The sequence below is a fragment of the Triplophysa dalaica genome, chromosome 12 (genome assembly GCF_015846415.1).
Source record: "Triplophysa dalaica isolate WHDGS20190420 chromosome 12, ASM1584641v1, whole genome shotgun sequence".
NCBI lineage: Eukaryota > Metazoa > Chordata > Actinopteri > Cypriniformes > Nemacheilidae > Triplophysa > Triplophysa dalaica.
This window is the reverse complement of record NC_079553.1, coordinates 16,617,907-16,635,848: the sequence shown is the minus strand read 5'-3', so window position 1 is coordinate 16,635,848 and position 17,942 is coordinate 16,617,907. Positions and strand designations below refer to the sequence as shown.

The 17,942-nt window shown below is 38.6% G+C and overlaps 1 protein-coding gene across 1 annotated transcript in view; it reads right to left on the bottom strand.

Moving 5' to 3' along the window:
- Nucleotides 1-17,492, bottom strand: part of rpa2 (replication protein A2) — a 44,935-nt gene extending 27,443 nt beyond the window's left edge. The window contains exons 1-3 of the mRNA XM_056761899.1: nucleotides 17,336-17,492; nucleotides 16,882-16,973; nucleotides 8,897-8,998 (exon numbers count right to left, since the gene is read on the bottom strand). Coding sequence (XP_056617877.1) covers nucleotides 8,897-8,998; nucleotides 16,882-16,973; nucleotides 17,336-17,348 — 207 coding nt within the window. The 5' untranslated portion in view covers nucleotides 17,349-17,492. The remainder of the gene's footprint in view (nucleotides 1-8,896; nucleotides 8,999-16,881; nucleotides 16,974-17,335) is intronic.
- Between the last annotated feature and the right edge of the window lie 450 nt (nucleotides 17,493-17,942).

Below are 17,942 nucleotides of genomic sequence, written 5' to 3'. Positions count from 1 at the left end.
TGAAGGGGGCTGAATACTTTCCGTACCCACTGTATAACGTTAGATTATAACACATTTTAACACATCTATTTTACTGACTTATCTACAAAAAGGTGACCACTGGTATTTCATATTTGCTATGGGTGAAGTGCTTTCATATAAATTGAAAAAAAAAATTTGTATTAACCCAGTGTTTCTAATAAATCTCCTTACTGCACGCATTAATTTTCCTGCATTTGCTCCAACATATAAAATCTTACTTAATGTGAATTCCTTAGATCCTATTTTTCCCAATTTCCTGCCATCTTTCATTTTCTATCAATATAAAAATGTAGGGATGTCCCGAACCTGATCAGGATCGGCTATTTTTGCCAGATCATTTCCGATCAGGGGCAGAGGTGGGGATGGGCTATGCAGGCTGAAGGTCCGAATGTTTTCAGTAAAGCCCTGAATGTTTTATTACCATGTAATAAGAGTACGTATCACTTAGGGGCTGTTTACATTTTGAATTAATACATCCTATTACTTATTGATTTTGATGTAAAAACCACACGATTGTCATAAGTAGACCTCATATAAAAGTATAAAACAGTAAACAAGTACAGTTCATCGGACCTTTATGTTCCAATTTTTACCAAAATATTGAGTTAAAATGTAAAAATCTTGGTAATAAAATCTACAAATTTTGGTTGTTAAGATTTTAATACTTTTTTTAGTAATTTTAATTGAAGAAATTATTAAGTAAATCAATCCACAAAAATTTATGTTAAACGAATTTAAATTGGTAAAATTAAGTTTACTTATTTATTTTGTGTTTATAAAAAGTGTTCATTGTTGTTCAGCAGAGCAGCCATTGTATCTAGGTTGAGGGAGGCACAATATAAGTCATTATTAGTCACGTGTTATTTCACTTCTTGATCAGTAACTGTGCTAATGCCAGTACAGAGACCGCCAGTCTCATCTCACTTGACCATCTATTTTGTAAAAAAAATTATATTTAAATATGAAAGTAAGTAAACCATGAAGTTTGAGTTAGAAAAAGATTTTTGTTCACTGTAATATTTACTTTATTCAACAAATACTAAATGTGTTTAATGAGTAGAATTTAATTTATTCTGGTAAATTGTTCTCAAATTCTAGCAGCACATTTACATAATAAAATCCTTGTATCAATTTGCACAAATATTTTTTAAGTCAATTCTTCAAGTTATTAGATGAACCATAAAATATAGGGAAGCTTAAAATGATATTAGTTCATGCATGTATATGTATTTACCAGTGTACCTTGCCTGCAATACAGTTTGGCAGATGCATTAAACAGGGCCTGTTGTTTGTGTGAAGTGCGTTTGTCGTTGTGCTTGTTTCTGTGTGATGTTAAACACACATGGCGCACTGCTAATTTACTTAGATTTAGTCGATGTTGCTCAGAGTTTATTTCAGAACATTTTACTGAGTGAAGCTATCAAACACACAAAAAAATAAGCATCTTACGACAACCTGCCAAAATTTAAGTCTGGTTAACTACAGTAGTAGTTAAAACTAATTTAGGTAAACTAAATGAATGTTTTATGTTTCTTATTTATATATTTGTTAGGGGTGTGACGAGATATCATGGCACGTAATTGGCATGATGGAGTGCTTTTCATCCGTCTCCTACATTTGTGCAATGCCAGCATAAAACATGATGTTTATGTAGTTTTAAACGTTTCTCTGAAGGCTATGAGGATTCAGACAGTAGAGGAGGGAGGATTGACAGTGTGATATGATTGCCAGCTCTGCAAACACCAGCACTATGCAAAAGCATATGTAGAAAACAACCACAGCACTTTCCTAAAACATTTGCCTTGTATCAAAACAAAGCATACATTTTGGGCATTTACTGCCTGTCATTTAAGTTTGTGACAAAACACTTTGCATTGTTTAAATTTTAGGGCTGTGATTATAACTACATCACCGCATTAATGAGATGCCAACCAAGGTGTTAAGGTCATCACTTTGAACATAACATTTTGAACTGTAGTGCACAGAAATGCGTAATGTTGAGTGTTTTCTCACTGCACCACTAGAAGTAGAGAGGTTACTGTAGTTATGTTCTCGGGGAAAAAAAGGCTGAGCAGTATTACTGTACGTTTTTGATTCGCCCCGTTGCTTCCGTTTCCCCTGGTGTTTCCGGTTCCTGTTTGTATCGCTGCCGGCGGCTAGTTTGTATCCTCACATTTACACTTGGTCTTAATATTGATGTATTTTATTATCGTTACCTATCACTGTCGTTGCTAAATTCATTTTCCTTAAGATTCTACATCAAAATGGATTGTTTATTTAACAGCATCAGCACAGCATTAGCGTGTTAGCTTGCTTTCTGTTTACACTGTGGAATATCATCTGGCCTAGTTTGTCTTGTGTGCTAACGGTTCTCTTTTTAAGCATATTTACTATGATTCATCGAGCAACCTTGGCAAGTCAGAATAACTCTTCAAACCCAGTGAGTTATGGTTTCTATTCCTATTATTGTTACTTGCACCTCATGTCATATGTTTAGCTTAGCCTTCTCTGTCAGCTGTAAGGGTTTTATATGCGATAAATCCAGGAAAATGGTTAGGCTGACGGAGAAGATCTTAGAATTAGAGTCTTAACGATATGATAACAGACCATTAAATAGACATGCTCTGTTTGACAGAAACATGGCTAAAACCATATGATTATATTACTTTAAATGAGTCTGTCCCTCAAGATTATTATTATAAACATGAGCCTCGTCTGAAATGCAGAGGGGGAGGTGTTCTTTTAGCAGTAGTGCCTAGAGCCATAAACCCCCCCAGTCCCTTTTGTCCTGGTTTCTTGAGACCAACATCAAGAGACCTGAACCAGGGGGGTCTAGATTTAGATTTGTGCCCTCAACAAGTGTTGATAACCTTTTGTTTCTCCATGGGATATTTAAGACTCCTAAGCTTCAAAGAAAGCAAAGAAGATGTGAGAAGTCTCTCTTTTTTGTCTCACCTGGAAATTAAGACATGTAGTTTATCCAGAGAAACTTCTCTGACAAAACTACAAAAAAAAAACTGTCCTTTCTATAGACGTATGTAAATATCTATGTCATACGTTGGTGCTCTTGCCAATTTCAATTATCTGTACCTGTTAAATATGCAAGTTCTGATTTAGGCTTTGTTGTATTCATATGTTGGGATAGTTCACAGCTTTAACATAATACAAGGCATAGTATGTTTACTATTTAACTCCTCCTCTTTTAATTCCCTATCTGATGAGCTATGTTATAATACTAAAGCATGTGTCCGACTATGTCCATAACTAAGTTCAGTTATTAGGTGAAAATTAACCATACTGTCAGAGGTATGCAAATGAGAAACAAAGGAACTTTATCTGGCCCACTTACCGCAGGGCTCTAGAGTGCAACCAATTTGGTTGCAAATGCGACCTTGTTTTTCAATGGTGCAACCAAAAATAATAAGAGGTCGCACCGGTGCGACCAGCCGTTCGAGGGAGAAAAAAAAGTCTCTGCACCTTGATGATTGTGATTGCAACCTTGTGATTAAACAACAGACACACATTAGGCCCATATCGGGGTCTAAACCAATCAGAGATGGTGAAGGGCGGACCCCTCTCTGATTGGCCGTGGTCCAGATATTCCTGTACGTGTGTACCAGAGGTCGCGTTAACCGAAAATGATCTGCCATTGACAGATTTTTTTTACCAATAACGGAAAAATCTGAAGGCCGTCCCTCATTTTGGCGGATTACAAATGAGTGGAATTTGTAAATCCCCGTTTTCCTTCATTAGAGCGTTATATGCTCGCGAAGCTACAAGCGTGTCTTCACCTGTCATTGTTACTGACTAGACATATATTATGCGTTCAAGAAAACCCGTCGGATGTTGCGCTGGGGCGCTGGAAAGACAGTTCACCTATCAAAGTAAACTACATAACATGACGAATGAAGGAGTATCAATGCAAGAATATATTTAAACTACGTAATACGCTATCACTTTCGGAAGCAGAGAAGTCAATTCATGCATTCATAACATCAAAATTAGATTACTGTAATGCACTATTAGGTGGTTGCCCTGCAGGCTTATTACAAAAACTCCACCTTGTTCAAAACGCCGCAGGTCGAGTTCTTACATGTACAAAAAAAGTATGAGCATATTAACCCGGTTCTGTCAACCTTGCACTGGTCACATTTTAAGCAATGCATAAGCTTCAATATCTTGCTTATTATATTTAAAGCCCTACATGGTTTAGATTCTCAATACATGAGTGAGCTTCTCTCGTATTACAGTGCTTCGCGTTAACTACGCTCTCAGGCGTCCAGTCAGTTGCTAATATCTAGAATTTCAAAATCAAGTGCCAGTGGTAGATCTTTCCTATCTAGCACCTAAACATTGGAACAGTCTTCCATGTTCTGTCCGGGAGGCAGACACCTTCTGTCAGTTTAAATCTAGACTAAAGATGCATCTTTTCAATATTGCATACAAAAAAACTTTCATATCACAAATACTTGAAAGAACAAAGATGGCGCCGATTAGATTGGCTGCAGTTACGACTGCTCCGATCACACTTTGCTTATTTTTGTTTATTTTGTACATCTTTCTGCATTGTCTTCGACATGGACAACATAACCTACAATAGAGCGACTCTTATTGGTATACCTAACTAGGGCTGGGCGATATGGCTAAAAAATATATCAACGATATGATGCTTCATATCGTTCGATATCGATAATTATTGACCTTTTTTTTTAAGTAAAAATGACAAGTAGAACAGTAAGTATTTAACAACTGTATCTTTACTGACCCACATTATTAAGCAGTACAGCAAATAAAATTAGTTTTAGCATTAAAAAAAAGTAAAACAAAATATCTTTTTTATGTCTTACTCTACTTATATTAAGATAAACGTTTAAACGAACTTTAACTTTGAACTTAAAATGTTACAAAATGTTTCCACTTAATTTAATGTAAACATGGAACAATCAAGGCAAACTTTGAGGTAGATCAACAACAGCATCTGTAATAAGCAATACCAACAAACCCTTATAACAGTAAACAAAAGCCTGACTTCTCCACCATGGTGAACGGCAGCATTTCTTTTGCAATGAAGTACGCTATTGCATGGGTTATGTCATTATATCGCTTTGAAGATTACCGAGTACCTCTCCATCGTGTACTGGTTGTGGGTTGTTTGTTGACTTGAGGTAGATGGATGACATGATGTATATTCCAAAGGGTTGCAGCGGTTTAGATGTTGGAATAAATCGCTTGTGTTTCCTTGCTTGGAAGGGACGTTCTTTTTACATCGCTTTCACACTACGTTCTTCTGATGTTGGTCGGAAGAAAGAAATAAAAAAACTGTCACACTGGCGAGCTGACATCTCGCTTTTTGTTCACAATTTCCGTGCAGACGGCAAGCACGGCACTCATCTTGCACGTGTTCTAACGTAAACATGGCGATGACGCAACCAAATTGAGCCTAACGCAACCCGGCAAATTAGATCTTATTGGTTGTTTGCTTGTCAATCGTAGCACGCTCATGTAACAAAACATATTATAGGCTGTTTAAGATTTTCGGACGTCACGGGCGCGCACATTTAAAGGAAATTATCTAGCGCTATATCAATCTTTTTTTATATTGATATCGACAATGTTGTACCGTCAATAAATATCAATATCGTTTTATCGCCCAGCCCTACACCTAACGCCATTTTTAACCTCGGATCAAAGCTGGCCGAGAGAGATCCTGAGGAACAACATAGGACGTGACCAAATATGGCGGCCGAGAGGGAAACGAGCCAGCATCAGGAAAAGACTAAAGGCACGCGCACATTGCACTCCATACATTTACATTTACATTTAGCAGACTTACTAAGAGTTTAGGAGCAATAAGCGATATGTCATACAGGAGCCATAATACATTAAGTGCCAATACAAAGTTACTGTTTTCAACAAAAGCTAGACCACTACCTGTTGAGATAAAGGGTTAGTGTGTTTTTTTTTTTGTCAAGTATTCACAGAAGAGATGGGTTTTAAGTAGTTTTTTAAATGTTGTGAGAGATGTTGTTGAACGAACAGAGTTAGGAAGAATGTTCCACCAGGAAGGAGTTGTGAATGAGAACGAGCAGGAGAGTGATTTACTACCCTTATGGGAAGGCAATACAAGACACCGCTGGTTTGCTGAACGCAGGGATCTTGATGGGGTGTAGGAGTGCAGGAGAGTGTGGAAGTAAGATGCAGATCCAGTGATAGTCCTTTAGGCAAGCATTAGTGACTTGAATCTGACACGGGCTGCAACCAGTAGCCAGTGAAGAGAGATGAAAAGGGGAGTCACGTGACCCCTTTTGGGCTGTTGGAAGACGAGGTGTGCTGCTGCGTTCTGAACCAGCTCAAGTGGTTTTATAGCCTTTGCAGGAAGACCAGCAAGGAGAGCATTGCAGTAGTCCAACCTTGAGATTACCAGGGCCTGGACAAGGAGTTGTGCCGCATGCTCAGTGAGATGGGGTCTGACCTTTCTAATGTTGAATAAGGCAAATCGGCATGACCGTGTTGTCTTTGCAATGTGATCATTTAAGGACAGCTGTTCATCAAATATGACTCCGAGGTTCCTGGCTGTTTTGAAATGGGTGATTGTGGTATTGCCAAGATGTATGTTGAGATCATGTTGGACCATAGGGTGTGCCGGAAACACGAGTAGTTATGTCTTGGCAGGGTTCAGCTGGAGGTGATGCCCTTTCATCCAAGCGGAGATGTCCTCGAGGCAGGCTATAATGCAAGCTGCCACAGTGGTATCGTCTGGTTGAAAGGAGATGTAGATCTGGGTGTTGTCGGCATAACAGTGATATGAGAAGCCATGTGCCTGTATGATGGGTCCCAAGGATGTCGTGTAGATGGAAAAAAGCAGCGGTCCAAGCACTGACCCCAGTGATCATGTGGTGAGCAGTGGACAGCGAGCCCCTCCATGACACCCTGAAGGATCTGTCGGAGAGGTAGGATTTGAACCAGCGGAGGGTAGAGCCTTAGATTCCTAGCGATGAAAGGGTTGCTAGCAGTATCTGGTGATTGACAGTGTCAAACGCTGCAGATAGGTCTAGCAAAATCGGGGGAGAGGATTTAGATTCCGCCTTGGCTAGCCGCAGTGCTTCTGTGACCGATAGCAGTGCCGTCTCAGTGGAGTGGTTTGTTTTGAAGCCAGACTGCTTGTCATCCAGTAGTTTATTCTGGAATAGGTAGGAAGACACCTGGTTGAAAGCTGCCCTTTCAAGTGTTTTTGCTATAAATGGGAGGAGAGAGACAGGTCTGTAACTGTCGGGAGTAGAAGGCTCCAATGTTGGTTTCTTCAGTAGGGGTGTGACCTGGGCCTGTTTGAATGTGGATGGAAAAGTGCCGGTGAGCAGGGAGGTGTTGATAATGTGTGTGAGTGCAGGTGTGAGTGTGCTGGACATGGCCTGAAGGAGATCGGAGGGGATAGGGTCAAGGGGACAGGTGGTGGGGTGGCTGGAGAAAAGCCTGGTGACTTCAGTGTCCGTAAGTGGGGTGAGAGAGGAGAGTTCGATGGTTGGAGTGTGGGAGGTGTTTCCCGAGGTCTGAGGTACCGAGAATTGTTTGATGATGGATGATGTTTTGTCAGTGAAGACAGCCAGGGGCAGTCTGACATCTCAGGGCACTCTTCCTGCTAACTTTTCCACAACCTGATCTCTTCACAAGAAATTGGTAAAACTTCAATTCTTTTTGTCATTGGTACTTAATCTAGCCTTGTACATTTCATTGATTAAATATAATGTGTGGCAAGTCACCCATTAAACTCACACTGCATTCAACACACACAAGAAAATTTTGTTATCGTTGCTGTTTTGTCACCAGCGTGGAGCATTTTAAGTGTCAAGAGAAAGACACAGCAAGGAACTTTCCAGACGAGAACAAAACGAAACGAACACGACAAACTGTCGGACAAACACGTATCTAACAAACAAAACACTGCATTGTCGGGAGAGCGAGAGGCCGCTGCATCCACACGCTCTGCCATCTTTTGTCAGTTTTCCACTGCAGTTATACAGAACATTCTGAAAGCCGGAAACAGAAGTTAACACAATTGATTGCAGCTTACAAAAAGTCAGTTGGTGTTATTCACAAAACGACATCTGTGCAGGAGAATGCAACCGCAGCATCCTTACGTGTAGCTTGGAACCTGGCAAAGGCCAAAAAGCCGTTCGCTGAAGCCGAATTAAATAAAACCTGTGCAATTGACATGGTGGATGAAGTTCTTAATCACGACACGAAAACAAAGAAAACGGTAACAGAGCTATAACATTAAGTTATTTAATTGCACGGCAACGATAAGAGTGGAGGCATTGGCGGGTGAGTGCCTGTCTTATCTATTATCCAACATAAAGAAAGCAGAAGCCATATCACTTGCAATAGACTCGTCTTACAACCAAAGTGACATTGAACAGCTGTCGGTGTTTGTCAGATTTTTTGAAGGGAATGATTTTCGTGAAGAGCTGCTTTATTTCCTGCCGATACATGGGCACACAACCGGCTGGCCTAGAACATGAGTGGGTATATGCAACGTATGGGATTACATCCAGACTTTAAGGTCACAGTGGGTGCAATGTTGGGATTGGCCTTTTTTTTCAGCACACGATTTACAAAAGGAGGAAACAATAGTGTTTAAGGCTCACGATTTGTCATTTCCATTTACAGACCTCTTATTATTCATCTATGCCCAGGTAAATACACTTTCCATTTTGGGCACCTTTAAACTGTCAGGTCAAAGGAAAGTACATCATCAGTGTCCAAATAGGGCCCATATGAGTTAGGGCCCATACTAGTGTCTGAACCTGTGTACATGATACTTATTTACGACCTAAGGAGCTAGAGATCTCAGCTGATTGAGACACCGGGTCAGACTCACCTGAGCAATCTCGACGTCTCCCACTTTGAAAACATCCTCCGCCTGTACAGCAGACATCAGCTGAGATACTGTACAGGGAACAATCTGCTGTGCTCGTGTTCTCTGCACACACAAACAATTCACTTAAGACTTTAATACTGATTTAGAATGTGTTATTTTCTGAGTGGTAGTAAAGAACTACAAAGCATTAATTCCGGTAAATTGGGCCCCTTTTTATCAGTTTCTTTTAAACGTCAAAAAAGTGTACCTATATAGCAAATCTCAGAAGGTGTCACACATAGATCTAGATCATATTTTATACTTGCTTTGGAATATACTGTCCCTACCAATTTAACAGCCTTTTATGATTACTTGGATTATTTATGCAGGGATTTATACAAAATACATAGATAAAACAGAGCAATACAATGCAAGTATCAATCACAGTACTATATACACACTCACCTAAAGGATTATTAGGAACACCATACTAATGCTGTGTTTGACCCCCTTTCGCCTTCAGAACTGCCTTAATTCTACGTGGCATTGATTAAACAAGATGCTTTCCTTAGAAATGTCGGCCCATATTGATAGGATAGCATCTTGCAGTTGATGGAGATTTGTGGGATGCACGAAGCCCCCTTTTCCACCACATCCCAAAGATGCTCTATTGGGTTGAGATCTGGTGACCTTGGGGGCCATTTTAGTACATTGAACTCATTGTCATGTTCAAGAAATCAATTTGAAATGATTCAGGCTTTGTGACATGGTGCATTATCCTGCTGGAAGTAGCCATCAGAGGATGGGTACATAGTGGTCATAGAGGGATGGACATGGTCAGAAACAATGCTCAAGTAGGCCGTTGCCATTTAAACAATGCACAATTGGCACTAAGGGGCCTAAAGTGTGCCGAGAAAACATCCCCCACACCATTACACCATTAATGAGAAATTGAACAGGTGTTCCTAATAATCCTTTAGGTGAGTGTATAGTGCCCTCCATTATTATTGCTACCCTTGGTAAATATGATCAAAGAAGGCTGTAAAAACAAATCTGCGCTTTCTCTCGTTTTGAAAAATCTACAAAATTCCAACATTTCATTGAAGGAAAATTATAAGTAGGGGGAAAAATTATTCCATAATTTCACAATTATCCACAATTATTGGCACCCTTGTATTTAATACACTCCGTAACCTCAATTTATAAGAAAAAACAGCTCTGAGTACTTTTCAGTCTGATGAGGTTTGAGAATACATTCAGAGTCATCAGAGTCCATTCCTGCATAAAGAATTTCTTCAGATCCTTCAAATGTTGGTGCTCCCTCTTCTTGAGTTCATCCTAGAGGTACATCTCAAAAAATTTGAATATCATGAAAAGGTCAATATTTTTGTCACTCATTTCAGAAAGTGAAACCCATATATTACACAGATTTATTACACACAGAGAGAAATATTTCAAGCCTGCCAAATATTGAGTGCATAGAAATGAACATACTTTTCAGAAGCCTGATATTTCTGTTTAAAATATCCTTTTTTTTATTGATCTTATGTAATATTCTAATTTTCTGAGAAACTGAATTTTAAGTTTTCATTATCTGTAAGCAATAATAATCAAATAATCATAAAAACATCATAATCATCAACTTATAATATTTCACTCTATGCATCACACACTTTCTTAAAATGAGTGACAAATAATATTGAACTTTCTCACAATATTTCGATTTTTTTAGATGTACCTATTAGGGATGAGTCACGAATTTCAAATATTCGATTAGTTCATTCATTATAGAATTTCGAATAGTGTGTGCGATCTATAATTTGAAGTGTTTTCACGCGTAACGCGTTCATATAACCAGAACGTGGCGCTGCCAATTACGATGCACCTAAAACCTAAAGGCTGTCAATCAAGAGACAATAGAGGAAAACATTTTCTCACAAGAATTGCTGTTAAAGTTATGCAAACTGTAGACCCGTGTGGGATTACGTATACGGTAAATATAGACGGTGTGAAAAATGAGTTCTGTGTGGGTCCTTTAATAAAATTAATGAGAATAACGTGCAGTTCAAACTCTGCAAATGCAAAGTTGGATTATCATGGATCAACAACTACGATGCACAATCATTTGAGGGCGAAGCACCCAGGAAGTCCATCCACAGGTCAGCAATTAGTTGCTAGTTTGGGCAGACCAACCAATTTGGATACCAGACAGGCGGAGCAAATAACGGCTCTAATTTCCAAGACGATCGCTACGGATATGCTTCCGATCAGCTTTGTCGAATGAGAGGGTTTTAAAAATCTTATGGAGTTTGTACAGCCCGAGTTTACTTGTCTAGAAAAATCACTGCCAGACTGGAGAAACAGAGCCTCCTGAGCTATTAATTTATTAAATCGTTCCAGACTATTTATAAATGCCGTCATTTGGTAAATATGTTTTAAAGCGTTTTAAGTCTGGTCTAAAATCTTTATGGCTTTAAAATATTTCCCTTGATCAATCACACTGTTATTTAGTTGGTATAAATGTGCATGCTCATATTTTACAACGAAATGTCCTAGCATTATGAGCGGTTGATGCTGATCGACGTACTGTTAATAAGTGCCGTCATTCGGTTGTTAATATATTGATGTTTCAGCACGTTATCTTAATGTTTGGCTTGATGTAAAATTGCTTATTCCATAATACATAAAGCAATGGTCTCTCACCCTCTCCGTTTATGCGTATGTAATACTGTAAATGCATGCATTTGGGGGAGGGGTGAGAATTTCGAATAATTTTAGAATAGTTCTCATCGATCTACGAATATTAGTTTTTGCTTTAAATGCCCATCCCTAGCACCTATACTAATTTTCTATAGGGTTCAGGTCAGGGAACTGGGATGGCTATGGCAGGATCTTAATTTTGTGTTCAGTGACCCAGTTTTTGTTGATTTGGATGTTTGTTTTGAACCAATGTGATGATGAAAGATCTTACCACGACCCCATTATAATATTTCTATAAGACCAAGTCAGGTTTTAATTTTTTATTTGATATAATCCATGATACAAAGATGTCCAGAACCTCTGGTATAAAAGTAGGTCCACAACAATGAAGATCTGGTAGTATATTTAACTGTGGACATGGGACACTTTTTTATCCTGTGTGCACCAAACCTATCTTGTATTATTGCTGCCAAAAAAAAAAAAAGATTTTTCATTTCATATGGCCATACACTCCAGTCGTGTTTGAAGTTCCAGTATGTCAGATTAACATGGTGAAGTTTATTTTTGCATGAGAGCAGAAGATTTGTTTCTTGAACAGTGGCCCTTACAATTTTTTCTGACACTAAAATGCAACTAATTTCTGCAATTCTCCATCTGTGATCTTTGAAAAGTCTTTGGCCACTCACTTCCCTTTGACCTGAATTAAGACAATATACCGGAGGTGGGCAAACTACAGACTGCGTGCCACATCAGGCCCCCCAAGCAATTTCATCTGGCCTACCAGGCGGTTTTTAAATGTATTTAATAACATTGCGTTCAGTTAAGATTTTGGTGAAAATTTCTAATTTGATGTAATACAGACAAAATCCATTAGATCGCGCAAGTCTGCTATGCAGCATACTAGAGTAAAAATGAAAAGAGAGGGAGACATGCGCTATTGTGCTCATAGACATAGATGACGCTTTCCAAACGGGTTATATTGCCCTCCGAATGGCCCTTTGGAAAGGGGACACCCCACAAAACATCGCTCCAAATAAATAGATAATGACAGTGTTTGAATTGCTCTTTTTGCCAAGTGAATTTTAAACAGATACATTAGGAGATACAGTTGTGTTGTTCCATCCAGAGTTTACACATCAAGAGCTATACATTTCAAAGGGAGAAGGGCATAGGGATGATCGCTTTAGAGTGGAAATCGACATTAGACATATATTAACTAGACGCCTCATTGTCCGCTGGATCGTATGTCAATGCGGCCGCCATATTGGTGAGGGCAAAAGACGACTATAAAGACATACGAGTGAATGGTGGAGCTGCCGTTTTCTGTATAATAACATTTATATGAATGTTTTCATTTCTCAACTAATTTCAATACTTTTCGATTTATGTGGAGTACGCAGAAACGATTTGGCTCTGGTCAAAGATGGTTATAGACTTGAAAATGCATTTATTGTCATACGGAACTATTAAAACTCAGGCTTGTCAAGCAATAACTTAGCCTTAATAATTGTGTAAAAATCACTAATGTGAAAAAATTTAAGGTAGATTATTTGGACATGATCAGAACAGCTTGTGCAGTTTAAAATCCAGGGGAAAGTCTTTATTATCATATATTGCTATTTCATACTAATAATGCACGGCAGTGTTATTTGTTTAACTATATCACATACATCACGTTTTACTGCTGTAACGGTTTTACGGGATTAATAAAAGAACATTTTACCTATGAAATTGTCTAAAATTACAACAGAAAAAGCCATTGTCAGAGTGAAGTGAAAAAAATCAGGTTTTATTTAATACCTAAATTAAGCTCTATATTACCTTAGATGTTTTTTTGGATGATTCAAATAAATATCAGAAACAATTTCTACATGTCTGTGTTTTATTCTTGACCACTGCAACATGGGTATTTATTCTGTTGCCCGTGTTGTCTTTAACATATCACTGAACATGATCCCACCTAGTGGATTCTCACCGATAACAAGCACAAATAATGGATTTCACATTTTATTATGACAACCATTAACTTTAAATTTGGCTATAACTATCGAGATATGATGCAACTGAAGTTGTACTCTACATGCATCACAAACCATTGACATATGTTTAGAAATGAAAACCTGATTGTGCTTTTAATGCCAAAAACGTGCAGCTCTCCCATCGGGTTCAGTGGGATATAAGTGCACTGTTGCCCTCACTAATATCAGTGTTGACATATCACAGCAGCGGAGCAAAGTGGCCAGCTGGGTTGCTTCTGGGTATTTATGATGTCTGTGATTGCACTAGCTAGAGGGACTCGTTTAAACTCTGTGTTCGCATATGTCTTTTGAAGCGCCTTGCGCTGAGGCAGGAAACGTCTGTTATCAAAAGCGCATCTCAAGACACTTGCGTACTGAGCACTGAGAAAGAGATACTGCTGAAACGTAGGGTTCTGCTGTTCTGCAATCGGTCAATATTGCTGAGAAACGCTCTAAGAGAGACTGATTTTCATTTAATTTCTTGTAAATCCGATTTAGCTAAAATGGCGGACACAGACTGTGAAATGGTTCTCGTCATAGAGATTTTATGTGTTGCTGACGCAGAAAAGCTTATTCATGCATTTGTGACCTCACGACTTGACTATTGTAATGCTCTACTTAGTGGTTGTCCTGTATCATCGATAAACAAACTACAGTTAGTTCAGAATGCAGCTGCCAGAGTTCTTACTAGGTCAAGAAAATACGATCACATAACCCCAGTTTTATCATCGCTTCACTGGCTACCCATTAAGTATCGTATTGATTTTAAAATTCTTTTAATTACTTACAAAGCCTTAAACGGTTTAGCCCCTACTTACTTAACCGAGCTTTTATCCCGTTACAACCCATCACGCTCTCTAAGATCTCAAAATTTAGGACTTTTGATTACAACTAGAATAACTAAATCCACCAAAGGGGGTCGAGCTTTCTCATACGTAGCACCTAAACTCTGGAATAGCCTTCCTGATACTATTCGAGGGTCAGACACACTCTCCCAATTTAAATCTAGATTAAAGACACATCTTTTCAGCCAAGCCTTCACTTAATGCATAATTAATGAACAGCAGCTACGCTAATCATTCTCATTTTCTCTTTCTGCCTCTGCCTCGGGATGCCCATCCCGAGGTAGGAAGAAGTTCCACCATGTCCAGACGACCGACAGATGCCCATCCCCAATTTGAGATTACGCCAGCTACAGCTGCAGACTGACTGACCATCCCAGCTCCATCTAAGGCAATTACACCACCAGCCAAGAGAAATATGACCATCGGACCATCCCAGCTCAGACCAATTCACCCCCACCCAAGAGCAAAGACGGACTATCTGTCTTATTAATGCTGAAGTTACAATATTTGGTATTAAATGCTAAAAATTAAATCACATGTCAGCAGTTTGAGTGCAGCTAGAAGGGCAAACCTTTGGGCAAAAGATTGGTCGTGGTCCAGATATTCCTGTACGCGTGTGTACCCGAGGTCGCGTTAACCGAAAATTCTCTGACATTGACAGATTTTTTTCCAGTGAGAGAGAAATCTATTGGACATCCGTCATTTTGCCGGATTACAATGAGGGCAATTTGTAAATCCCTGTTTCGCTTCATAAGAGCATGATATGCTCGCAAAGCGACCTTCGTGTTTTCACCTGCCATTGTTACTGATTAGACATATGTGTTGCGCGCTGGGAAAACCCGCCGGATGTTGCGCTGGGACATGGGAAAGACAGTTCACCTATCAAAGTAAACCACATAACATGAAGAATGAAGGAGTACCAATGCACATTTCCAGCCAAGTCCTGTGTAAACTATGGCATGCAAAGTTCTTTTATACCAATGTTTTCGTTAGTTGACAGAGCTCCCAGTCTGCTCACCGGGAGTTATCCCCGTTCCGCTACTCAGGGGAGCCGGACGGCGATCACAAAACATACAAGGGATGATCAAAAAACAACGTAAAACTTGCTTCACTGCTTATTAGTTGTTGTCCTTAATGTTTGTTAGTTTCCTCGTGTAGTGATAATGGAAGAGCTCTCGTTCTTCAAGTGTGCCCAGCACCATTTTCCTTACTTTTGTTTTAATCAATAGGTTATGTACAGTATTTTTATAGACTTCAACACTAGGAAATGTTTTTTTTATTAAATTGTTATAAGAGTAAGTCTCTTACCACTGTGAAGTGACTTTTACTTGTGATACTGGACTATTGCCCTATTATTTCCATCACTGAACTTTAAACTCCTTTTCTCCAAATTCTGTTCCTGAAAATCTTAGCGCTTCAGCCAACCAGAGACATAATTTTTGTTACATACACATGGATTGGAAATGGAAATTAATTAAATTGAGAGCGGTTTTCAATGGCAAATGTTTAACTCGTATTGTAATATTACAATGTTTTATTTATATTACACATCTGATTTCACATTGGTACAAGTATATCCAGTGATATGCACAAAGGGTAGAGGTGCAGAAAAGTATTAGTGGTGGTGTTTTTTCTTTTTTAAATATAAAAGAGATAGATCAGTTTAGATTTTTATTCTATTTAAAAGCCATAAACTAAGCATTGAGCAGAATTAAGTTTACCCTTTTGGTTCAGACTTTCACTACAGTCCAATTTATCATGTGGCCCATTGGGATTAATGGCACACCCCTGAATTACAGGAATATTTGAAAATGTCAAGAATAAAAAAAATATTATGATGATGTGTCTTATGACAATGTGCAAATGTTTTGCCATTTTTTTCAATATATAAGCATTTATAAAACACAGTGTAGAAGGAATTAGTTAGTCTGGAATAAATAAATAAAAATGTTATGTAAAGGGAGAATCCCTTAACAAGGATTCGAAGACTTGATGTGGCTCGCAATGTAACAAATTTGCCCACCCCTGAGACACACCTTCTCTTCCAGGCAGAACCACAAGATATTTTACTCATAAGAATTTCTAGGGGTGCCAATAATTGTGTCCAGGTTGAATTAGAGAAAAATAAATTCACAATGTCATATTCCCCTCCACTTCAAATTGTTTTACTTGAATGAAATGTTGGATTTTTTTATTTAATTTTAAATAAAAGATCAAAACAATAGAGACTTATTTTTACAGCCTTCTTTGCACATATTTACCAAGGGTGCCAAAAATAGTTACATTACACAGAGGAAGATTAAAAAAATATATATAGACATTTATATAAATCACTCATGCAAGTTGTGGCTCACTCACAAAAAAAAAATGTCTATATCTGCGAAGTGTTTTTATTAACAAGGTTATAGGCTATAGGCTTTATGTAAAATTGAAGCAGACTGACCCCTTTCTTGTCACCTCCCTGGGATGCAGCTGGTGATCCAAATCCTCCAGGAGACTGTGTGTATCCAGCCATACTGGCCTCGCCATATTTACCTGTCAATAATATTTAATTCACGTCTATTTCTGCTTCAATAAAAAATATGTATATGTCATACTAAGACTACAACACATCCCCCGAATGCTCAATGATTTAATATACTTTGTAGACAAAATCAAATACCTTTGGAGAATGTTTATAACGTAAGTTGCTGCATAATCAAACAACAGAGTCAGCGAAGCTAATTTTTAAACCATGTGAAAAAACTCTTTGGCTGCAAGTATTCTAGTCCATATAAATTTAACGTTACATTAGACATGACAAGTGCACTAACATTAACATACCATGCTGCACTTAGCAAATGAAACCCGAAACCAGGGCATGTAACTATACGCGAAAACATAACTAAACCACATACCTTGATTCCACATACTACCCACGAATGTGAACGATTGTTTTTGGTTTGAATATAAAACATAAACACAAAAACAGTCAAATTTCTCCCGCCAACACCTATCTACTGCACGGTGCTCTTACGTCGCTACTATCTTCCGGATCCGCGCGCTCAGTTTGCGCATGCGCGTGCCTTCTTCTTCTTCTTCTTCTTCTTCTATCTTTTGAATGGCGGGCTGGCGTCCTAAGCACATGCCGCCACCTACTGATCAGTGAAAACTCATACTCCGTTTATGTATCCTTTAAAAATTATCACATTGCGTTGCGTGTTCAGCTCCTCCAGTTTACACAGAGACATAACTGACTCCTTCTGCATGCAATACCCCCATCTCGCCATCCAAATCCATCCTCTAACATTTCAATTCTATCGCTTATTACTGTGTTATTTAAGTATTGCATTTACTCCTTTTATCCTAACCCATCGCTTTTAACTTAAATACCAATATATAGGCTACCCTAAATCCCCCTCTTTCTGTCCTTTACTACATAGATATTGAGCAAACTCTTTTCTTTCCTGCATATACTTCCTACTATTAATTAACACGTGTTGTTTCTTCCACTTTCCAATATTC